The 25,086-nt window shown below is 38.9% G+C and overlaps 1 protein-coding gene across 4 annotated transcripts in view; it reads left to right on the top strand.

The window, feature by feature from the left end:
- lrp8 (low density lipoprotein receptor-related protein 8, apolipoprotein e receptor) overlaps window positions 1-16,473 on the top strand; it is a 153,363-nt gene extending 136,890 nt beyond the window's left edge. Inside the window, exons 14-19 of one of the 4 annotated variants that reach the window (XM_075485847.1) lie at window positions 2,299-2,440; window positions 4,783-4,935; window positions 7,164-7,553; window positions 11,358-11,426; window positions 13,817-13,989; window positions 15,783-16,473. In XM_075485847.1, the coding sequence (XP_075341962.1) occupies window positions 2,299-2,440; window positions 4,783-4,935; window positions 7,164-7,553; window positions 11,358-11,426; window positions 13,817-13,989; window positions 15,783-15,821 (966 nt within the window). In that variant the 3' untranslated portion in view covers window positions 15,822-16,473. Of the gene's footprint in view, window positions 1-2,298; window positions 2,441-4,782; window positions 4,936-7,163; window positions 7,554-11,357; window positions 11,427-13,798 lie in introns of all 4 variants that reach the window. The other 3 variants (XM_075485846.1, XM_075485845.1, XM_075485844.1) reach the window with 3 other exon arrangements.
- Window positions 16,474-25,086: the final 8,613 nt, after the last annotated feature.

Here is a 25,086-nt window from a genome sequence, read left to right as displayed (position 1 = left end):
AAGATTTGAGAATCCTTTTTTCAGCGGCACTGATATTTGCCTTTCACTGTTTCAGCACCACTGTCATAAGAGTAAAGGTTACCTGAATCTGAGAGCAAAGGATGGAGCGATACAGAGCTCACTGAAAGATGGAAGACTGAAGAAAGGTTAAGTCCACTGATAATCCAACACAAATCGAAACCGAGGATGACTACCACACACTAATTTACACAAACCTTACAAAACTGTGGTTGGACCCCTTTTCCACGCCCGCAGAAAGAGCATAAAACAAAGCCTCTGTCCAATGAAATGATTCTGACTTATAGCAGGTTTCCTGTTTCTAACCTGCCTGTTATTCTACAATCTGTGCTTTTCTTTTCATTTACTGTTTTTTTTTGTTTTGTTTTTTTTGTTTTTTTTTCGTTTATTTTGCTTTGTTTTATTTGCTGCTGTGTTCCTGCGTAGTGAGCAGACTGGGGTTGCTGTGGAAACCAAATATGATGACCTCTTGTGTTGTGAAGAATCCTTTTATTCTGTAGTATTACTAAAGAGAATTATGAGGAGGTGATACAGATACAAATAAATGGAGAAATAAAAAAATAAGTTGAGAATAATTTTGCATGTTAGGCCTTCCGTTTTATATTTGGGGAGTTGTGCAATCTCTTCTTTTTTTTTATTCATTTCGTGTGTATGTGTTTATCTTTTACAACACAGAAACAGTAAAGGTTACTGACTTACAGGACCAGTAGTAATCATGAATATCATGGCTCTTTGTCCAATGGCAGATTGTGACCATGACAACTAAAACTATTTGTTCACGGTACAATCTATAGATTTGGTACTTCTTGGGTTTTTTTCCCCCACGTGTAAGAGAACAACCAGCTTTTCTAATTTCCTAAGTGCCAGAAAAGCAAGTTGTTTGGACCACCTTCACAGGCCTCTTCTTTCTGATAAAATATAAATAGTTCTGCGCAGAAGTCTTGAGCCACCCCTTATTGCTTCATATATTGCCAGAAAGTTGTCTTTTATGTGTAGATGCAACACTGGTTCTCTCCCTTCAGTCAAATGCTGAATGTCTTAATGATTCATGGGTCAAAGTTACCTCAATAAACAAACCAAACAATAAAGAATTTTTTTAAAAACACGTTCTTTTAAAATGATCAGGTACAAGTGCTGGGCTAAAAATGAGTTAGAAAGCAGCCAGCAGCCAGACATTCAGAGAGCCTGGAGACATATTGCTCAAGTTTGCAAGAAAGTCAGGCTCCTTGGAAGCAAAATATAAGAAAATGAGGGGTGCCTCAAGACTTTTGCACAGTACCGTATAGATTGCAACTAACAGTACTTTCACTTTTGATAAGTTTAAATTTGGTATAGTATTGAGGTTGGTTAGCCAATTGTTTCACCAAAGAAATGTTTAAATCCTATTGTGATTTCTCAAAATGGAAGGAACAGTAGCCTACTAAATTCTGACAAACAATATTGTGAGCATATGATATTAAGCATGTCAAAGGATGGGATACATTATGAATGAAAACGGAACTTAAATCTTTTCAAACTTGCTTTAAACCTAACACAACTATATTAAAGTTTGGAAGATAGCCGTTAAATAAAATAACTTCTTATATACCCTCAATTTAAAGTAAAAAAAAAAATCAAATGTACCTATTCCTGTGGAGGAAACTGGAGAAGCTCCTTAAAATCAACTAAAGTAAATTAAACTTGAGTAAAAATATATACTGGTACGCATTTTGTTACTGAAAAAACTAATTTAGACTTCCACTTTCACCTAACCAAGTAATAATAAAAAAATATATATAGCGTTTACCTGTAGATATAATTTTAGATGATTTTGCAATGATTTTAAGCTCTTTGATAAAATTCTTGATGCACAGTTTTCAACAGAAGAAAATGGACAAGGGGCTAGCATTCTTTGAAAGATGTTTCTCCTTTCACAACCACCACCTCTTCATTTGGGATCTGTGTCCACAGGCTGCTCTCTATTTTGCCATCATCATTTGTATTAAGGATTCCTGTTAAGTTCTGCGATGACAGTGCTCTAATTCCATAACGCACAGCTTCTTACTTCTGCACCCACACAGCTGTCAGCTGAAGATATTTTAGGACAGCTGGTAGAAATTAATCCTGACTGTCACTAAAAGTTGTCCATGTAACGGAGCATAAATAAGCACTTGACAGAAGCTTTTTAAGGTTACGCATACTTACTGGAAGTCTGTAATGGCAAGAAGTGAGTAATGCTTTTATTTGATTTTACATTTATCTTTTAATTGTTTTTTTTTACTTTAACTCTTTTATACACAGGATCGCATATATTGGACAGACTTGGAGGATGAAGCGATATACAGTGCAAACCGACTGACAGGACACGATGTGGCAAAGGTCGCACAGAACCTTAACAATCCTCTGGACTTGGTGGTGTTTCATGAACAGAGGCAGCCTAAAGGTAAGATATGCAGAAACAATGCAAAGAAAATCTGCTAGGACTTTTTCTATAATCATAATTCAGTTATTCCGTGAATGGTGTCATCAAACACAAAGCACACTATATCTGATGAAAAGCCACAGATGACGGGACTCTTGTTAGTGTTTGCACGGTGTTGGTCAGAATAATTGGTCAAACAACAAAAGAATACTTTTAGCCCTACAAATAAAACCTTGAATTATCCGCATGTACACGAGAGAAACCACTTTGAAAAAGTGAACAAATAACCGGATGAGTGCGATTAGATTGATGCGTGTGCTGGGAATGTCAACTGATATGTTCATTATCTTTCACAGGGCAGACGCATTCCCAAGGTGTGTGTGGGTGCTAGTTAATGCCGCTGTGGTGTGCACCGTGGTGTTTGACAATGTGTGCCGCCGATTTGTTTGTGTGTCTGTGTTTTCACACTTTGTTTTCTCTCCTCGCTGTGTGCTCAAAGCAGCCAGTGTGCCAGTTGGGAGCTAATTGCATTCTCTCATTAATAAATCAAGAGTTCTGTTCAAAAAGATATCACAGAATTGAACACGTTACCTCCAAAATGCCAACAAAAGCACGACATGACACGGGCAGGCCTAGGCTAAATGAATTAACTTGTCCCGTCAAGATATTTGTAGCACTGATCACTGATATTTTTCATAAAAAGATATCTTGACTGATATTTTTCATTAAAAGATATTTTGACTGAAGCAATATATCCTATCTTTCATAAATGATCTTTTTCTCTCTTACTTTTCATAAAATCTTGATACGCCTGCGCTAGCAGCAGTTGTTGCTCCAGGCATTCTGTTTCTTGTTTGTCTTTTTGTCCCATTCTCACGAATGTGATATCTCTTTAATGCCTTGACGTAATGTCTTCAAAATTGGCAGAAATGCCCACTTCTTTTTATTTGCTACGTTACACATACACACATTTTAGATACAAATGTATCTAAAAGTTGTGTTTCACAATCTGTTCACCTTTTCTTTTTTTTTTCCTTTGGATACATTTCCTCAATGGAGCGTAGAATCTGATACTCTCTTTATTGTGTCCTTTCTGTATAATACATTTTTATATATATAATTTTATGACAGACAGCCATGCGTTGAAGCTCAGGTTCCACATTTTAGTTCTTATTTTGACTAAAGGTAGGCAAGGATAAAAAGATTGAAGTAACTTAGTGTGGAGGTCACTGTCCTTTCTGGTTTTGTCCCCTTTACATTCTGTGCTAATCTTTTTCCTTCTCATTTGTTTTTTACTTCTTCCCCTTATCTCGATTTCTGTGCTCTGACTTCTCTCTTACTCTTACTGCTCTTGCATTTTTTTCATTTCACCCCTCTGCCCCATCCTTCCTCAGTGTGGTATTTTAAATGTTACAGTAAGATGCATCCTATGAAAAACTTGCTTTTAAGAGAGACATTTTGTTTTATTTATTAACATGGAAAATAACGTCATAGAAAAGACAGTTGGAGCATTGAAGAGTTTGTCATGGACAGCTGCTACACACTTGCTATGCAAACAGTATGTCAGTATTGTACAAGAAGTATCAATGCATTACCCACTTATTAATACATTTGTGCAGTCAGTGATTCTGCTTCTGGTGACTGATGACTTCTTGAATGTGCTACTTTGCAAAGCGACATAACACATCAGAAGCCAGAATCCACTGCAACCTGACCTAATTCTGGTGCTTCCCCACATGGCAAGAGGAGCAATATTTTCCTATGAATCTGCATCTAAGGTTAAGAGACTACATTTAAATATTTATTCAGTGTGCAGAGTTAAAAAAAAATAAAAAAAATATGCACACAGAAGCTTGCTTGAAAATAGTTTGTGGAATAAATGCACACCAGGGCTCTGAATCTTTTTTTATGGCAACTCACCGTAAAGAGTACAGTTAACAGGAATAAAACATTGTGCTGGTTGGCTTCTGTCTACTTCTCTAAGTAATCCTGGACTAAAAGCATTTTAAATCCCTTTAACATCCCTTGCTCTAAATTGGTGTTTTTAAAATTGGTATCCACTTCAGCTCTTAAGATTGTTGTCCTTTTACCTGTCAAGAGTCTATGGTGCGTGTTGTGTCAGTCCCCATGATGGGACTACAATTTTCTGTAAGTATGAAGGGAAACTACTAAATATTCAGAAATGTCCCAACCCAAAGGGTCAGAGTGGTTACCAATACAGTTTTAAATGGCAATATCTGAGATAAGAAATTGCAAAGCAGATTAATCACAAATGTTGTATGTTTTGAAAAGGAAAATGAACAAACTCAAATTTGCCAAAAGATGGTTTAATCATTGTTGTGTTTCTTCTTGTGTCTCCCAAGGCCCTGACACCTGCAATATGGGCAGTTTACCCAACGGGGGCTGTGAGTACCTCTGTCTGAAGGCTCCTCAGATCACAGACCACTCCCCTAAATATACCTGTGCCTGTCCTGATGGGATGGAGCTAGGACCAGACATGAGGCGCTGTGCTATAGGTAAGTCAGAAACACTCTGAACCAATGAAACACGAGCTCCCAAGAGACGCCTAATTAAAAGAAATGTGCTGGCTAACGTCATATGAGATCCGCCCGACTGTAATCTCAGTGACATGATCGAGTGCCGAGTCAATCGAATATTAAGCTGAATAGCTGTTTCACTCTCTCAACACTGTCCATATCTTTCTTAGGTATTCATGCGTTATCTATAAGTAACTGTCCAGTTCTGAACACCCCAGCATTTTGAGAGTTTTCAGTCTTTTACTGTACATGAATGGTTATAGAAAATACTCAATGCAATTAATTGTTTTTGTTTTATCGTCATCCATGGTATAATGGTTCTTACTTCATCTAAACTAATCTATTTCATAGACTGATGTCCACAAATGCAAACCTATTTGATGAAATAAACTAGAACCCTTTGTGAAACTTCCAGTAAAACATGCTCAGAAAACCCTTAAATATATTAAACATCAAAGCACACAAATATGCCAATATATTCTTACTTTTGAGGAATGTGTCTGCCTTTATATACAGTAAGGCTTTTTTTTACTTATACCCATTCATTTTTCTGTCAAATCATAATAAAACTGCCCACTGAAAATGAAAGCTTTTATGGAAATCCAGCCTGTGCCTGTGTCGGCACTTGCTAATGTAACGTGCATTTATGTGCATTGATTGTGATGTATTCAAAAGCAATATAAAACCTTTTTTTGCTTTAACACTATCCGAGTGGGTCAGGGATGCCGCCTGCTTCCCCAACTCACCTTCATTATTTCGCTGACCTTATTTCACAGCTCAGCTAGTCCACTGCCTGGATAGAGTCACAACATTTGTAAGGTTGTTATCCTTAATAGACTCCCTCTATTTTCACACTTCATGTTTGTGAGGCAAAAGGAGCTGACACAGAGAAAAGGGAGAAAGATGATGATGATGATGTAGTATGTGGGCTACCACTCAGAGTCCCTCTAAGAGAAGGAACATGGGCACTGAGCACGCACACAGCCTTTGGATTTCCTAATGTAACAGAAATACTTCTGCTGAGCTCTCACCTGTATTATAGAATAAAATAGAATTTTCTTCACTTTCTTTTTCTTACTCACTTTTGTTTGAGTATGATGGAGCAGTCTGAAGTAATGTATTTTTTGACGACTATCAGATAAATCCTCTTAAATAGTCATTTGGTTGTCTAAGAACACAGTTATTATTGTGTAAGCCCCACCCACCCACCCACACCAAAACTTGTCTAAGAACACAGTTATGTCTGTGGTACATATGTATTTACACATATGAAAAACTGACACGCACAAAAGTGGTAAAAGGCAAGGTTTGGGATGTTAAAATAATGTAAGTTAATTTCAGGGAGAAGCAAAATGATTAGCATACTTTTATCATATTTAGCTTTTTACCCATATTATTGAATCCAAAAATAACAAAATTACTATAAACGTTGCTGTAAGTTTATTATCAAATCAAACTTTATTTATAAAGCACCTTTCATACTAAAAAAGCAGCACAAAGTGCTTTACATAATAAAATCAATAATCAAATCAATTCATGCATAAACTCACACACAACATCACACCGACAACCACACTGCACACATACTACCCCCCCACCACCCCCAACATCAGCAACATCAATATCAACAACAATCAACATTAAAATCAACATTAAAATCTGGCTTTACGCTGAAGTGAGGAAACGGTATCTTGGGGATCTGTCCACACCGGGAGCCAGCCCACCAATGACCACAGAGGCCGCCACCACGGGGAACCGCCCAGATCAGGACAGGCCGGCATCCACACCACAGCCAGGGCTGCAGTGCAGGATCCCCCAGCCACCCCGAACCAGGGCGATCCCCACAGTAATGACCCCACAGACCGAGTGGGCATAGTCCCCGGTGTGGAAGATCCCCATGAGGAAAAACACTGGATAAATAAGTGTATAATAAGTATATAATAAAATGATTTTAAAAAATAATAATAATATTAATAACAAAATAAATAAATAAATAGATATTTTAAATAATGGATGAATAGATAAAAGTAAACAAACAAACAAACAAACAAACAAAAAATTAAATAAAATAATATAAATATATATATATATATATATAATAAATAAATAAATAAATTACTCCAATTCAAACTCAAGGAGGCTGGGAACTATGAGATCATCTTGAGGTAAAAGTGCTAATTTTTCAACTATGTTTTTCTTTTGTGCAGTTCGACTCAGGACAACCACCACAGCTGCCCCACCCACCACCACCACCACCACCACCACTACGACTACTACTACTACTACAAGTCCCACTACAACCACTCCAACAATCACTCCAACAACGAGCACCCCTGTTACCACTACAACAAGCACCACCACCTCTCCTGCTACCACACTGAGGCAAACAACCCGGGGCGTTACGACACAACCGATTCCTCAGACATCCAGAAGCTCCAGAAGTACGGAGCAGCCTCGGACCCCTGATGCCACGAGCACAGAGACAACCAGTCTCAGTAGCACCAGTCAGACGGCTACATCCACACACACCCCTTTACTGGGCCCAGTGGCCCCTAACAGCATTCAAAGAGAGACCAATGCCAACCTCTCTCACAGAGGTATGTATCACGGTTTGCAGGGTTGTCCACAGAAATGTGTGTGAGGTGAATGTTCAGTGTGTGTAATCCCCAGCTACCCTCACCACCTGCTATTAACACAGCTGGGAGCTGAAAACCAATACTTACATCAGCTTCCTTCCCTGCTCTGGCGTTTCTTCCCCTTCATTTCTCCTTCTGACCATCTGTCTATCTACTGTACTACCTCTTCCTCTCCTCTTTTTCTCACTTATCCACACAATACACATATACACCTACTCACTAGTGAATATCTCAATGCTCTCTGTCCCTTGTGACCAGCTTCTAGCAGAGGTGTCGGAGCTAACAAATGACAGTCCTCTCCATTCTCTACATTCACCTCTCATCACTCACCCTCACTTTCTGACAGCCTCTCACGTTCTTTCCCTCTATCTCTGTCCTTCTCTCTATCTTTCTCTCCCTCTGTGTTTCACTCTAAATCTGGCAGCACTTTTTGTTCTCACACCAATCAAGCTTTACTGGAGCGCATGAAAAATATGACTTTACAACCCAGACAAGCACTGACATCAGAATATAACAGCACTATCAATGTTTTACCAAGCCATGCTAAGAATTAAATTAGATTTGCAAGCGGACAAGAAAAGTCAATAGAAACAAGATGCAAAATTGACAGTCCACTGTTCTGTACAATGTTCTGTGTTTTTCTTTTTTTTCTTTCAGCTGTAGTTTGAAGCCGTCTTCCCTTTGTTTCAAAGATTATTCAGCATAATGATTTGGTAACTGTCAAACTGCTAAGGCAGCTTTTTGCCTTCATGTGTCAGAGCACCATTTCAGAAGATTATTTACAATTTTAATTGAAAGTAGGCATCTTGAATTGAACGTGAGCTCTATTTAAATGCCTCTCACTTTTCAGATTGGAGAGAGACTGTGATACCGTGATGAAAAACTGTAGTTAAACAACTTTATTCATTCTTTTAAGTTTAAAAGAACATTTTAACCCTTCCCAGACTGAGCTGCATCAACTGATTCTTTAAGACCATCACTGATGTCTTTTCTCCCAAGCATCGTGTTAACACATCTAAATACTCCAGACTAGCAAACGTATTGCCAAAACTCATATAGAGGTGCTCACATTTGCTGATGGAAAAAATAAAATTGGTGCATTTCACTGGCAGCACCTCACTACTCTTCAGCCTCTTAATTCCAGGTGGGGAATCTGTAATGGTTTGCTTTTTTCACACCTTGCTTTTGCTTTTTGGTTCTAGTTTTAAAGTTTTTGTGAAATAGATAATAACATTGTCTAATATATATTGTGTTGTTGCTTGTCTGAGGTTGTATTTACCTATTTTTATGACACTTGAGCCTTTACAATTAAAAAACAAAAAAAGGTTTATTTTCCACGTGACTGTATTAACACTGGGCAAGAAGCAACTGATCTGGGCTGTGACTGTAGGCTGATTTTGTAACCTAGCAACAATAAGCACTAGAAAAAAGAGCTCCTAGAATAAGGTCATGAGTACTTGCTGGGTAAGAACAGCTGCCTGCGAACACACTCCAAAGAATGAGATTGAAAAAGTATAAAAATGTTAAGAGCATTCAACAAAGACAAGCTGCTGTACTGTGGATGAACTCTTAATTACTTGATTTAACAGTGAAGACTTTTCATTTGTGACTTTCCGCATTTTATTGAGAGACCAGATAAGCAAGAGTTGATGCAGTGCAGATGGCTAGGGGTAAGGATTGAAATTGAATTAAATTAACAATACTTCATTCATCCCAAATAAGAGATGGTGATAAAAAGGAAGGATTGAAAACATTGGGAAGATGAGGACATGAATGAGACAGCCTCAGAAGAAAAATTGTTGGGATTGTTGAATGTGAAGGTACAGCTAGAGACATTAAAGAGGTCAAAGAGAGATGGGAGTGAGCAAAGAGCAAAAAGAACATGACAATGGAAGTTAAAAATTGACGTGGTTTGGAAGAAAAACAGTATTTATAAAGAGAGAACAGGATCGAAAGTAGACAGGAGTGAAAGTGTTTTTCTGGATATTAAAAAAGAATGCTGGCTGCATCACTTTTGGGTCTTTGGTTTTTCAAAGTTACTAAGAAGCAGCAACAACCTGTTTCCTGTAGCCTTTGAATTTGTCAGCTCCCTTTACACTCCATAAATGCTCTAGATGAGAGCTGGAGCAAACACACAGGAGAAAATGGGGCATTGAGCAAAATATGTCGACAATCTTATTGGCCATGTGTTATAATATTCAGCTCAGTGCACACTGTCAAGTTTGCTGGGATCAGCTGTTAAATGTTTGTAATGGTGGGGCTGGCATGGTGGAAGGGAGAAAGAACCAGGAGTTTCAGAGAATACACATGAAAGACAAACAACAGCTGATACCCAAATTTCAGAAGCGTCTGTGCTGTTCCAGTCTTTTTCATCAAAATGTTTACCTTCTCTCTTGATGTAGATAATTATCAAACAAATCCACCATCCGGGCTGCACTGTGTGGTGGGTAGCGCTGTCGCCTCACAGCAAGAGGGTTCCAGAGTGCGCCCTGCCTCTCGCCCAATGACAGTCGGGATAGGCTCCAGGCCTATATTAGCCTAATATAATACAGTTACATATTGTTTAATTTACAAAGAGGTAAAACAAATTGTGATGGTCGTACTTTAAAGCCAAACGTGACAGTATAACTATTGGTAGTTTATGCAGAGGCAGAAAACAGCAAAGTCTTTTTGAAACTGAGATCCCACCGGCAATAATAGTCTTCATGAAATTGAGACTTTCTCACTGACTCTGCATTCGCTCTCCAGGACTGCCTTTCAAAACAGCCTCTTTAATAAGATTGTATTAATCTGTTCTTTTGAGTTCTACGACACATTGGACTTCACTCATACTTTAAGAGAAGGCCAAAATCACTTCCTCTGACTCAGAACTCGCAGGCTTTGTTGCACAGTCTAAAGCCACAACACCTCATGTGTTTCTTTCTCAGATTTTCATTTGGTCTGTGCACATGTGTGAGTTTCTTTCATAAATGATTGCGTTGAGGGGAAATAATGTGTGTCTCATTCATCACATGCCATCTGTGCCTTTTTACTATGCATAGAACTTCACGTTCTTTTTCCTAGAATAAGCCAATCGGTATGCGGGGCCAGCACTGTGATCTCTCCTGTTAATCCTCCTCACTAGACTTAATTCTAGCCATCTGATCACATTTTGGTTAATGGCTAGCCTGCTGCTAATAGGAGGGCTGGGAGCAGAGTTAATGCCAAAGCTCGACACCAACCTGTTGGGGTGAGAGTTCAAGGGGAGTGGAATTCAAAGCATGTCTAAAAGAAATTGATGCTGTGTTGCATCATGAAATAATATGAAGAGATGAAGCAGTAACAGAATGAATTGGAACACAAGATGATGTGTTCATGCTCAAGGTCACTGGGGGACTCTCAGCATGAGTCAAACCTGGCCCGAATTGCTTATTGCTTCCTAAATCCATATTTGTTTTTGAATTATCTTCATACAAATTCTGATCCATTTCTCTCTTGTATTGCATCTGCCTTCTCTTGTATTACAAAGCATCTCATTGCATTTTTATGGCATCCTGGTATGATTCATCTACACTTCATTTACACATGCTGTTAAAAAAAAGTCTGGAGTTGGGTTCTCTATCTTTATATTATGCAAATAAGCTTTTCCAGCATGATGCCCTTCTGTTGCAGAAAACCTCTATTTCTCCCTCGCAGGGCTTTTGGGGAGGGGGTGGTGTGATGCAAAACTTTTTGTTTACTTTGATTTGTTTTCTGTTTCTTTCTCTCCTTTATGGTTCATCTCAGCTGCGAGTGATCACTACCTCATAGGTAACAACATCACAGTAGCTGTTCTGGGGATAGTCATACCCATCGGTGAGTACTCTTAACCTGCCCACTGAGTTGTCTTTGCTTTCTGCCTGCCTGCTTCTCCCTCCTTGCTCCTCCATCTCTGCTTTTCCTCTGAAGTACTGCACATTGTGTGTGTATGCTGTATTTTCTGTGTCTGGCCATATGTTTTAGTATGTTAGAGATTGTACAAGTTGCATGTGTGCATTGGGTTTTGAGTGTTTATTCTTTGACCTGGTTGATTAAATCTAAGATGTACTCATATAAATAGTGGACATTTGTGTCTTTTCAATATGTGAGCCCCATATTAAGCTCAGCTTTAAGGTTTCTACATTAAATGTGAATTTGATGTTCCCACTGTGAGCATATAGTTTGCTGGCACTGGAATCAATCTAGTCTTCTAACCTATTCCTCTGCTTTTTATAGAGAAGAAGTAAATAAGATGCGGATTGATGAAATAAAATTGTGTATTTTGGCACCAATTTTATGTTCTGTTTTGAAAGAAAAAAAAAAAAACATGATTTGACCGTATACATTATACACTGTAGTATATCAATTTCAATTAAACCAGCTTAGTAAAGGTAATCTACTCTATTAGCTTTAATTCAAATGAAAATAATATTTTATGAAAATATTTAATACTGTCATGCTCAACTTAACTGAGAAATCAGCTGATTGTGCAAATGACCTTTTAGCGGCAGCATGTGCTGCTCATGAAGATCGCTTTCATTTCAGATATTGAATAGTTTTATAAGTCATGGGGGCTCTAAAATATTGCAAAGCCACTTTTTTTTTCTCTTTTAATTCTCAACAGTTTAGATATCAGCTCATTAAAACAGCCCACGGGACCGTTAACCCCTTCTACCTCATCCTTCATTCTGTCCTTCTGCCTTTCGTTGTTTCCACAAATCCCCCCATTTTTCATTTTTGGCAGCTTTGAAACATTAATTATTGTTGGAGGTCCACAAGGGTTGGATGTCTGAACCCCAGTTCTCTGCTCACATCCAGTAATGTACCACCCACAGCTCTACTAGGGGAAGCAGCCCAGCCATAATTATCAGTATTTAGCCAAAGTCAGGCTGTTATGCTGGTCTCTAATTAGAGTGAAATATTTTAAATGAGACAAAAGGCTGTTTTGTTGTTTTTTTGAACACTTAGAGAGATACAAAGACTGATCTGGGGTTTCCAGCCTAACCACGCAGGGACCTTAAGTGCCTTCACAACTAAAGTGCAATTAGATGGGGCTTCCATTGGGGATGAAAACACATCTATGGATGCATGCACACACATAACCATAGCCACACTTCTTTTATCTCTCCTCCTTGACTCACCTCTGATTTGGCTGTTTGCATCCCAACATACAATGGCCACATATACGCTCTCATAAATAGACTATACACACACACACACACACACATATTCTGAGGGTAGTTAGACATTAATGTTATGGTAATAAGAGAATGCAGGCAGCCCTTATCTCAAATCCTCCAAACCTTTCTGTCCCCATCCGCTCTTCTACTCTCCATTCTCCTCATAACCTCATGAAGAGTGCCAGAAAAGAGTGCCAGTATAATGTGCTGATGACAGTTAAGCAATCTTGCTGGGCTTTTTTCCAAAACCAAGAGCCAGATCACTGGCTTCAGCTCCTGAATGCTATAAGATTTAATATAAAAATCCGTTTGATTCAGTCTTTGTGTTTGCATGTATTGTTGTTTGTTTGTCTGGAGGATTGCATTTGTAGTTTTTGGATCGTGGTGAATGCAGCCGTTGATGAAAATTGTGCATGTGCATTGATATATATGTGGTTTTGATCATTCTGTGAGACTGAGAAGGACAGCAGTGGAATGAGTGATTATACACATCATGAAGGCTCATTGTTTTTTTGTTTTTTTTTGTACACATTTTCATGATACACTTACTTAGTTAAAAAAGGCTACAAAGGAAAAAAGCACATGGAGAAAATAAAGAAAATTTAGTATTGTTTTCTTCTTTTTACACAAAGATTGATTTTTGTTTTTATTGATTTTTTTCAGGTAATTGAATTGCTTTTTAACTTGTTTGTCATACAGGATTTTGTCTCATACAGATACAGTAAATTCCCCTTTTTTGTTAGTTTTAATCAAAGATAGAAACAATTGGACGGACTGCTGCATAAGTTTTGCTGTACTGTGAAATGACTGACCTTATTTTATGCCCCTACAAACCTCTTATAGAAGTGAAATAGTCAATTTAGAAAATTAAGGACAGAAAACGATGAGCCTTCAGTTGATGAAATAAGCTTTGCAAGCCCTGTTTGTGTGTGTGTGTGTGTGAGTGCTTTAAGCGCCGCTCCGTGTCCCCTGGGCTGTGTTAACGCTCCCGCCGTGTGTTGTTGTTGTGTGTGTGTTAAACACATGCAGTCCCTATCCTTGCCACAGTGGTCATCGGCTTACTCTGCACCGGCGGATACCTGGTTTGGCGCAACTGGCGACGCAAGAACACCAAGAGCATGAACTTCGACAACCCAGTTTACCGCAAAACCACGGAAGACGACGACGACGAAATCCACATCGGGCGCCACAGCGAGTCCGTTGGCCACGTCTACCCAGCAGTGAGTGGCAGCCAAAGTCAGCCATTCATAGCGCTTCCTCTGGGGGGTGGCATCACAGACAGCAACTCTCACTGGTACTCAGGGGCACCAATGCTCTCCAGTGGCAAATAAGGAAAAGGAGGAGGAAATGAAGGAGTTTGGAATATTTCGGAAATGGGAGGATGTACGAGTTCAGCCTGGAGGAAAGAAAGAGCAGGCTTGCACACATACACACTTCCACATATACACATATCATTTTTACAGTAATCACTTAAAGCACCATCACATGTAAGCCCTTCACGACAACACCATGTTTACATTTCATTCACATACAGCGACCATATTCATACAGTGCATTTATCAACATCAGATCCCTCTTGACCACCTGCCATCTCATTTACGTGTTCACTGTTTTTTAATGTTTCTGGTTGAAGTGTTTGTCAAAAGTTTTTTCAGAAAGAAAATCCCTATTCTATCAAATATCTCACTTTCCTTACTGAACTAGCTGATACAAGAGGTCTCCTTTTAAAACTTGGTCAGCAGATAATTAAACGTAGGCCACGAAGTAGCATGCCTATCAGGGAATAATTTCACTTTTTTTCTATCCTCAAAATGATGGCAAAAGATCACCCAAACAGAGGCTTGAATACGTACTGCTGTTGTAATGCAAACAATTATTATTATCTTTTTAAATCGAGATTCTTTTGAGGACGATCAGCTTTGCCGGCATTTTCAAAGCTGACTTAAAGGGCAACAGAGCACAAAAGCAAAACCACTCTGCGAGATTATTTCTTCTCTTTTGTCATCATGGTTTTAATAATACACAAAACATAATGAAGGAGCACAAATCAGGGCAGAAGACAGGCAGAAATGGAACTTGTCCCATTTTCCAATCTTGAGCGCAGTTGTTGAATCCACGAATCTTTACATCACGACTCCCAGGCTCCCCTGTTGAGTTCTCACTGATACAGATGCAGTTTTGAGAATTACTAGAAGCTGCATTTTCTATGAATTCAGGAAGTGATGCCAAACATTACTTGCTTAAAAATGCACCTGAATCCAGGGGGAGTGCATCATCAGGGGACACTTGTTTTTTTTTTTCAGAAAGAAAGCTTGGAAGAGCAGCCAAAAAGAATTATTTTGGGGGGATGGTAGACTTGTGCTTTGATCAGTTGGCATGGTAACACAGATTTCTTTGTGGTGCTCCGTAGAGGAGGGAAAAGCAAAGAATTCTGGGTATCGCTGGCACGATGACAGGCTAGAAGCTCTCACCCGCACACACATAGACGTGGAACAAGTGCATGATTAAGATTCAAGGTCAAAGTAATAACTGCCTTCAGTGAAGAGCAGGAGAGGAGACTTTCTCTTGTCCCACTGTATTATTTACATCTGTAAAAATCTACTGTATTGTCTTTGATCTTTAGACAAGTTCTCATCCTTCCCTCTCCTTAACTACTCTTGCCTTTTGTAGTGGAGGCACCTCAGGCAGCCAGAGAAATCATGCTGTTATTATATGGGCCAGACGTGCATTCCTCACCTACGGTAGGAACAGCCAAGGAAGGAGGGGAAGGATACGGGGTTAAATTGGAGACATGAGGGAAGGTCAGGGAAGAACGGGATAATAGAGTATTTTTAGGAGAGGGAGAGCAGGAAAACATATTGGAGCCGTTTTAATTTTGGGTTCTGCTGAGGCTAATATGTCTCTCTGTCACCTGTTCGTTGTGCTGCTCTATTTTCCCTCTCTGTGCTCTGTCTCACTTCCCTCTCCTTTACTAGCCCACTGTGGTAACCGTCTTTTTATCTGCTGTTTGCAGCGCGTGGCACTCAGTCTGGAGGATGATGGCTACCCCTGATGGGGGATGCAGCCTGCCCCCCTCCTCTCACCACAGTCTCTCCACCACCTCAGTGAGGCCAGTACAACGCAGAAGAGAATGAAAAGCAGTCCTCATTTTGACACCCCCCCACCCTTTAAGGAGCAGGGATGACATGTACATCTTTTAAATTCCCCTTGTTCTCCTTCTCTCTCCACTGGAGTAACATCACTACCAATACTAGCCACTACCTCTTCTGTTAGTGTTAGTTTAGTAGCCTCTGCTCCACTCCGCTCTTCCCTCTGCCTCTCGTTAGCAGTAGTGGTGTGTGAAATGCTGCTTGATGATATCGTTCACACTAACCTCATTCTGCTGTCTCAGTGCACAATGTAAATAGAAAGCTTTTTGGCCATCGTAGAAGTGAAAAGGGTGGCGTACATAATTTAAAATGATTGTTTTTAATAAACTTGTAAGCACTTAGTTTACGTTACTCAAAGCAAGTTTGATCACGTTTGCGAGGACATACTGTGTAGTACAGTAGAATGCAAGGCAAGGTCATTAATTCTTCATGTTGTCTGCCATTTTTTTTTTTTTAAGGAAGAATATGATCTTTTTTTCACACCAAACCCCTCAGATTTGTCCATTGACATACTGTAAGGCTAAATGTGGCCAAGGGGAAAGAGGATGATAAACAATGGGCTCTTTTTTGAGGGGGGGGGGGGGGTTCAGGGGGAATGGGAGGCTTTGTCCTACCAGTGGGTTGTGCCTCAAGGAAAAAAGCAACAGGGCAGAAAATACTATGAATTGTGGTTAATCCTGTCTCCTGGCATCAAAGGTGTGCATGGAGTCAATGATAAACTTGCTTATTTTTAGTGGGTATTGTGGCTTACTTGTATGTCTCTGACTTTTTGTGTGTGTTTGACTGTGTTACAAATGACCTACCTGTGACTGTTTGAGATAATAGGATGCACTGACAATTAGCTGCTAGCGTGAAGCATTGAAACACAAAAAACATGTATTTTTATTTTAGGAATTCTAAAGAATGGGCTGGTCTGCCAAGGTTTTTTTTTTTTTTTTTCCTTTTACTAGTGTAGGGTTGGCTCTGTACGCAGGTACTTTAGAGGTACTTTTTTTTCAGCTACCATTGTTTGAAAAAATGAACTAGTAAACAAATATCAAGGTAGAAGAGAACATCAAAAGATGTGTATTGAGCGCCCTGTTTTATTTTATCTGAAAAGACAGCCGTGATTTATTTTTATTTTTTTAACTGTACATCTCCTAAATGATCACTTTTCCTTTGATTTGACACAGCTATAAGCTGCTGAACAGAACACTCAGATTTTAACTTGAGCGACCCTCTTTATGTGACTTCACAGCACTGGCTTTGCCATTTGTTTCGTGGCGTGATGACTTCTCCACCCTCACTCCCTCTTTAACAGTGTAGCTGAATGAGATGATGCGGAAAAACAGCAGGCATTTGGAGGAAATCTCTTTCTGCTGTTACTGAGGATTCAGTGTGGTTTTGAGTGGCCCGGTTTTGCACAAGCAGATGAGTAATATGTCAGGGTTGACTGAGTCCTGCACTGATTTGATTTCAAAGCTGGATAGGGAGGAAATGTGTGAGCCAACTTAAAGAGCTGATCTTCCATGGCTTGTCTCAGACATACTTCCAGACCATTGAATCAGATGGAATTCGTGCCCACTGAATTTTGTAATAATTGCTCATACTGTGTTCCAAAAGTGAATTCCTAGAGGCTGTTATAGAATGACAAATTACAAGTAGTTATAGCAAATGAACAACTCCCTTATTCTGGACATTATTTAATCTTGTAATGAGCATTTTGACAGTTGGGCACCCTTACAATGCATTGTACATAAACAGTATGAAGTTATTTTTGATTCTCCAGGCTAAACAAGGAACTATTGTCTTCCACTCTTTTGTTAACAGATCTGAACCATTTCACATTTGAGAAATTCTGATCTAAGAAGTCATTTTGTTTGGCACATTCTCAGTCTTTCCTACATATAATATCACTGAAAAACATGCAAAAAAAAAGAAAAGGAGTCTTCCTATGCTGGCTCATTACAGTCTCAAATTATGTATTCATTCAACAGTTGATGAACGGTAGTTTTTATTCAGAGATCTTGCTCTTTTTTTTTTTTAGAAAGATTTGTTTAGTGTAGAAGCTTGAATAACCACAAGACAGACATAAAAGACCATGAAAACAGACGGACAGGTAGCTTTTCTGTCAGAATTTATACTAAACCACTTGGGAATAGGTTTGTCCTCAGAGATGACTGATGGATCATTTATTTTTCCAGTTATCTACCAGTATTTTGTGATGGTATTCTGACACTAACTCCCTCAAAAAGATGGCACTCTCCCCTTTCAATTATTAATGCTTTGTGGGCAATTTCTAGGCAGCGTTTTTACCAGGTGGCTAATATGTTATATTGCTGTCTTCTTTAGGACTGCACCTCCCTACATTTATCCAACAGAGCAAAATCAAAAGGCATTACATTGTGGGAGACCCTGACTCACATCAGCGAGGTCTTTGATGGTTTGCTTGCTTCTTGCCGTATAAGATTGACATATGTAGCAGATTTAATGGTCATAGCTAAATATTGATGTAAAATTTCTCTCTTTAAAAGAAAAAGAACAATTTTTAATTCCGGTAAGGTAAATTGTTATGATGCTGACATGATCACATACTCCCAGTGGTAAAAGAAATCAGTGATGGAAGGTTGAAAGACAGATGCCACAGGTCAGATGACTTTGTGAATTTAAGACCGTGTAAATTGCAGTCTGAGTTGGATTGAACTCTTTGCTGAGTCAGCTTTGCACCCCACACTTTCCTTTATGTCCATGTTTGCCTCAGGTCTAATAGAGTCCCATGCTGAGGGCTTCCAGTTTGGAGAATAAATTGCTTATTTATTTAGGTGCCTGAGCGTGACATTGTGAGAAAGTTATTATTGCCAATGTGAAGACAGATTGGCTGGTTCACTTTGTGGTCACCTCCAGAGGAGCCGTCTGCACTGAAGGACACTGAGAAAGTTCAGACAGGGGCTTTCATCACTCATTTTACCAGGTAGTAATAGTTGTTGTAGTAAGACGCATGATGTGACCTTTTTCTCTCTATATACCTGCTGCACTGTTCAATATTTACAGGGACTGTTTAGAAGATACGAAGCAATGCTGAAATGGCAGCTTTAATTGTGGTTTTACTGTGGGTCCAGCCTATAAATAACAGGCTGAATTTGTAAGGATCAGTTCAACAGCTCTGTTTCATGCTGACAGGCTACAAGGGCCCATGCCTTGAGTTATTTAGTTACTTAAATATTGGTACTATGTTATGATTGTGCTTCAAGTGTTCTCAGTTGGAGACAGTTCATATCTTCCTCGATATTTTTTGTAAGCCCAGTATTTACTGCTTTTCAGAACCATGAGGCAAGTCTTCTTTTGTCAATGTATATTCTAGTCTAACCAGCTTCTAGTTTTAGCTTGATGTCAAATCCTATGTCCTAGAAATGAAATTTAATATGGCACTAAATGTTTTTCACAGTGCCGTTTTGTTGTCAAACGTAATAACTGTGTCACAAGGCGATAGAAGGTGTTCAGGGTGCGTTATGCAAAGCCACAGGGCTTTGAAATCTATTTCAGTCCAGGGTTTAAATGCTGAATCCAGTCAGTGATTAGGTTCAGGAAACAAAAGCCACTCTGTTTAGAGTTCATGGTTATGGTCAAATGCTATAGAACACCATCAATGGACCATAACTGCAGACATCTTTCCTATTAGACCATGGCAGTACCAACATTAAAGGAAAATGTTTATAAATGCTGTAGTTACACCAAGCAGGTGTCATATTGTAAGACTTGGTAGAGAACAAATGAAACTCAAAGTGCTTTGCTGGAAACGAACCTAATCGTGGTTGCACTGCATTTCCTGCAAACTGCGCTTGCTTTTGTTACACATTAATGTAGTTTTTTGGTGCAAGAGTTGTCAGTAATTGGAGGTTCTGTTTTACAATGTAGGGTAAATATTGTGCACATCTGTTCGGTGAAATAACTTGTCTTGCACTGGTCAATTAGATATTTAACTCTTCATTAAAACTCCTACATTGATGACTCTATCATTGTCAACAGTTCCAGTGCATAATGAGCATGTTACTATAAATATAGGTCACATTTGATTTCTTCCACGACCTCTGGTTTATTTATTTTGCATGTTATTCGCTCATCACAGTAAGTACTAACAGTCCTGATAACCCACAATCTTAGAACTAACTGTAAGGCAGAAATAACAGTGTTCCTGATTTGTGCTCCTCCTTTTAATCTTAAAGATTCCTCTCCAGTCTTTTCTGAGCAGCGTATCTGACCCATGCTGTTTTTACCAGATCGCTTTTTAACTTCACTTACACCTCTCTGCCACTTCAGCTCCTTGGGCTCTGTTCTAACACATTAAATGCCAGCAGTGAGGTCTGTAGTCTTTCTTTAAATATCATACAACATGAATTTTAGTCAGTATTATTGTCACTGTGCACTCTCATCTTCTTGCCCCCCCCCCCCCCCCCCCCCCTCCTAATCTTCATCTCAGCCATCTTTCCTTTGGCAAGGGCTTTCGGTTTTTTGATAGGCAGACACACACTGGAAGAATTAAACACTGAAGGAAATGACCCGCAACCACAAAAATAACAACGAAATTCCTCGGAGCTGAAGGTGAACCAGCAGACTGGGAACAATCACGGTCAGCCAGAAGAAGCAGCCTCTCCCTCCAGCTGCACTTTTGGACCGTGGAAGGAATCCTTCAGTGACTGTGCTTGGCTTGCATTTAGGTCTTGTTGAACCGGTGACTTTCCTTGATCAACTTGTTCCTCTTTTTATCATGTAGTTTTTTTGGACTGTGAATCTGCAAGTGAGTTGTAGTTGTTGATCTCTCCTCACCAAATCATTCCCAGTGTCATATTTGATCAACTCGATATTTGAGTACTTGAAGGGCAGTGTTCAGTCGCCTCCATTTTTCTACCAGCCAGTGTAAAATGAAGGTTGCAGGAAGTTGCAGTTTTGAAATCTGTTTGTGTAAATCTGATGATGTATAGGGGCAGCATTTTGATGCATAACGTTGAAGACGCATTTAAACATTCTACTTGGAAAAGTTCCCGAACAGTGAACAATTTGCTCCAGTTTTTGCTAATTTGTCAACCTGCATTTCCTCAAAATGTTACTGATGTGTCATTGCCTGCATGGAAATCTCAAAAACCATTGGGGGCTCTGTCCATTCCTCAGCCACACCACAGGCATTTTTTACGCTGTTTGTTGCACAAAACTTTTCAAGAAGCCTTCTGCACTGTGTAAAGAGATAACGTTCTTAGTAGGGAATGAAATAAGTGGGGGGTGGGGTGGGGGGGTCAAGTTGTAGTCCAATGGTTTTGAATCATGACTTGTAAATAATACGTTTTCATACAACAAAAACTTTTTGATAATGTTTTAAATGTATCTGTAAAAAAAGGTGTACATAAACTTCTGGGGTGAAAAAGGAGTGTAGACTATATATGAATTTATTTGTACACGAGAGCACTGGGTTTCTTTACTACTTGATTGTAACTAAAAATTAATAATCTGCCAAAGTGTTTTTACTTTTTCTCCTGTCTGTTCCATTTGTTTGCTCCTTTTTGTTTTAGCTTTTTAACAGCTTTGCGGACTGTAGTGTTCACACTGTATTTAATTCTGTTGAATTTAATTTTGTTGTGCGTTTTTAAGAGGGGGGGGGGGGGGGGTATTTTTAATTTATTGGTGCCTTGTTTGTGCTCCTGTAAACTTTTACTTTTGCTGTTACTCTGTGTTATGTGTCAGTGGGAGGGCAGGGGGCCTAACTTTGGGGTTGTTTACAGAATTAGGGGGAGGGCAGTGTTTAAAACTTAGCAACTTCTGTACTTACATGGAATATCTGTACTGTATGCCAAAATGGTCTCACTCACGTTTCTATGGAATCAAGCTGTTGATAAATATCTCTATATATTGATATATTAAATTTATAAAAGCTGTCCAACCTTTTCGTGTTGATGCTGTCTTGTTTGTTTTTTTTTGGCTTCTGATAAACCGAGATGCCTCTTCTACCAAAGCCTGGAGCGCCAACTATTTTGAAAAATCTAGTTAAATGTAACTTGGGGAATATTTAGGACATTTTATGTTAGTATGCTTAGAACGTACATTCACGTGTTAAATGAGATATTATTATTCAAAACCGAAAACATTCCACCATTAAAGATTAGTACAAATCAGGAATAGTGCAAATCAAACATTACAGATGATTTCAAGAAAAAAAATCATCCAAATAATCAAGTTACATTTAGTCTTGTGTCTTTGGAGATGCGTGGCCAGTGTTAATAATGCCATCAGTTTACTTTTAAAAAGTAAATTTGTCTGGTTTAGTATTGTTTATCGTCCCAGTTAACCTGAAAGCTTCTTCCTCTCCTTTTTCAGTTTTACATCTTTGACTCCTCTTTTTGCCTCTTCTCCTGGAGTTGTAGCCTCTCCCATCTGTGATGCAAGAGGAGGCAGAGAAGAAGAGATAAGAGTTGAGCGATGGGGCATGATTCCAAAATGAGACACCTTTGCTTTTGGAGCTTTAAAAAGCGATTCATTAATTGAATATGACATGAAGGGCAGGTGCACCATATAGTCTACCATATGTGATGATGGTGTGATATGTATGTGATGATCTGTGTCAGATGAGCTGTAATGGTGGTTGTGCAACTTTTATATCATTTCGGGATAATCTGTCACACATCACTGATGCCATGGGATGCTTTGCTTATAGATCCTCAAACGAGCCTCTTTGATTCTCCAGATGCATTTTACAAATGAAGACAGCCTTCACGGTGATTTGCTGAGATCCACGTGCAGGAGGATACAAGAGAGATAAGGAAATAGATCACTCGCGTTTAGTTTTTCCTTTTGAAAAGTAATTTAATTCTTTTTGTTTTTCATGTTTTGTTTCAAGTACAATCTTTTCACATCTTTTGTTGTAAAAACCAGAGAACAAGTCACTCATAGGAAGTACACCTGTGTGTCCTAAATCGTGACAGTGAAAGTGAAAGTAAAGGTTAGCAGAGACAGAGTAAAATGGATCTACGGTGGACCTACTGTGCAGGCAAGGAGAATTTGACAAGAGCAATGGGATGAGTGGAGTCCCCAGAGAGTTGTGAGAAGTGAGTGTTCACTGGGAGTTTGATGGATGTGGCAGCTTGCAGAGTGGGCTTGGGATATAGGTGCTCTGTGGCCTATGTGTTGTTCCAGGGCTTCTGTTGCTCTTCACTGAAGATTCAACCCTGCCTGCGCTCTGCACTGTCAGCTCCCCCAAAGCTTTACAGAAGTCAAAGCAGCTCAAGGGTTTCATTGAAGATTCATGATGGGAAGGGTTATGTTTTATGCTCTGTAGAGAAGTTCTCACTGGATTTTCTATTGCTTCAGTCAGCAGGGGAACATTTTTTCCAAAAATGTTCTTCATATTAATTGTTCAAATCTGTGCTAAATGAATGTACAGTGAAGCCTTTAAACCTTTCACATCTGAAACCTGAATCCAAGGTAACATCTTATTTGCTAAAAAATGTTGCCATAGTAACTATGTAAAAATAAATTGGGCAGATTTTAAGTTCCTTAAAATAAGCATTCAGATAAATGAATGATAGAGAGAGGAGAAATTAGCCCACATACTGCATTATTTAAGATTAATTAGAATGATTAACTATTTATTAGTGGAATGTTTTCTTTGTATTGCACTGTCCAAACTACTACTAGGGCATCACATATATAATGGAAACTAATCAGGTCCTGTTTTGGAATCATCTCATGTAGATTTAGAGAAAATCTTTCAAATCGCTCTCAGGTCAGTCAGCTCGGTGTGAATGTTTGTAAGACTTCTTCCAATACCGACACGGCCAGATGCCCACAGTTCAAACTGTGAGCTCTCTGTCAGTATTCTGGTTGTGCACTTTGAGATGCTTGATGTGAAGCTCCTGTCCTTTCCACTGCTTTTACCAGTTTAAATTTGTTTCACCAGAAAGAGTGCATGCTTTCATTTATTCTTCCAAAAAAAAATAGAAACAAGTTGATCTTGCAAAACTAATTCAAGATATAGAGGAAGAAGATATTGTAGATAAGTCATGCGCTTGATATTGGTGTGACAATTGTTATTTGAATTTTGCCAACAATTTGCCATCCATCACACTAACCCTGAGTTTTGTGTCCATCCACCAGACAACAGATGTTTGTTTGCACTGAGGAAACTAACTCAGTTGTGTGAAGATTATGGAAACACATTTGTCAGCTTCAAAATATCCACATTACAACACAACAACACTGGCAGTTTCTCAGTTTACAGTCCCTCTAACTGTCATCTTTCAAAATGTTGAGGTAGCACTCCACAACCACTTTCCCTCTGACTCCCCCTCTGCCCTGCTCTCCTCTGCTGAATAGCGCTCATGTCAGACTGTATTTGTTAAAATTTGGAGTTTGTAGGGCATCCAGGTGGCTGAGTGAAAAACCTATCCTCACTTCACCTGTCACTGAAAAATGAATAAAATATTTAGAGTGCCTGGAATCACAGCTCTATCTATGAAAATCATTTGAGAGAAGCAGAGTTGACTTCAGTGGATTTGTTTCTCAGAGAATTAAAGAGCTGTTTTGTCTGAGCCTTGTACGCAATTTTGGATGCATATTTATATATTTAGTTTACTGAATTGCAAACATCAGGTTGAGAAAATTATTAAAAATCAAATTAATAGTAATCAATGTACCACACTCATACAAAGAGTGTCTAATAACATTTCTAATACTTTATCCTTCATTTTGTATGAAATTTTTTTTATATAAACTAACTATTCATACGATTTTGGTCCACACAAGCCGAATTCCACTTTCCATCAAAGCTATAAAAAAGACCAAGATTAAACGTGTGAAAGCAGTGATTAATTCACTAAGATTTATCACCCAAATCAGCATTCTTCAGGCATTATTTAGTAACTTTACCATTCACTCAGATCTGGGTGTTTTCAGTAGCAGTGCTCTAGACTATGTCATATAAAGAAAGTGGCTAACATACAGCACAGGATAGAATTTGTGGCACCCTTGGATTGTAAACACAGAAATTAGAATATCACGAAGGATATGTCAAAACATTAGTTAAAATGCAAAAAGCTTCTATTAAAAATACAAATAATCAAAGGTTGATTTAGGAAACATTTAAAAAAAAAAAAAAAAAAAAAAGATGCACTGCAACCAGGAGGATGGATACCAACAGCAATAACA

This window comes from Odontesthes bonariensis, chromosome 15, assembly GCF_027942865.1.
Source record: "Odontesthes bonariensis isolate fOdoBon6 chromosome 15, fOdoBon6.hap1, whole genome shotgun sequence".
Lineage (NCBI taxonomy): Eukaryota > Metazoa > Chordata > Actinopteri > Atheriniformes > Atherinopsidae > Odontesthes > Odontesthes bonariensis.
Note: the sequence above shows the minus strand (reverse complement) of the source record. Positions and strands in the feature narration are given on the sequence as shown.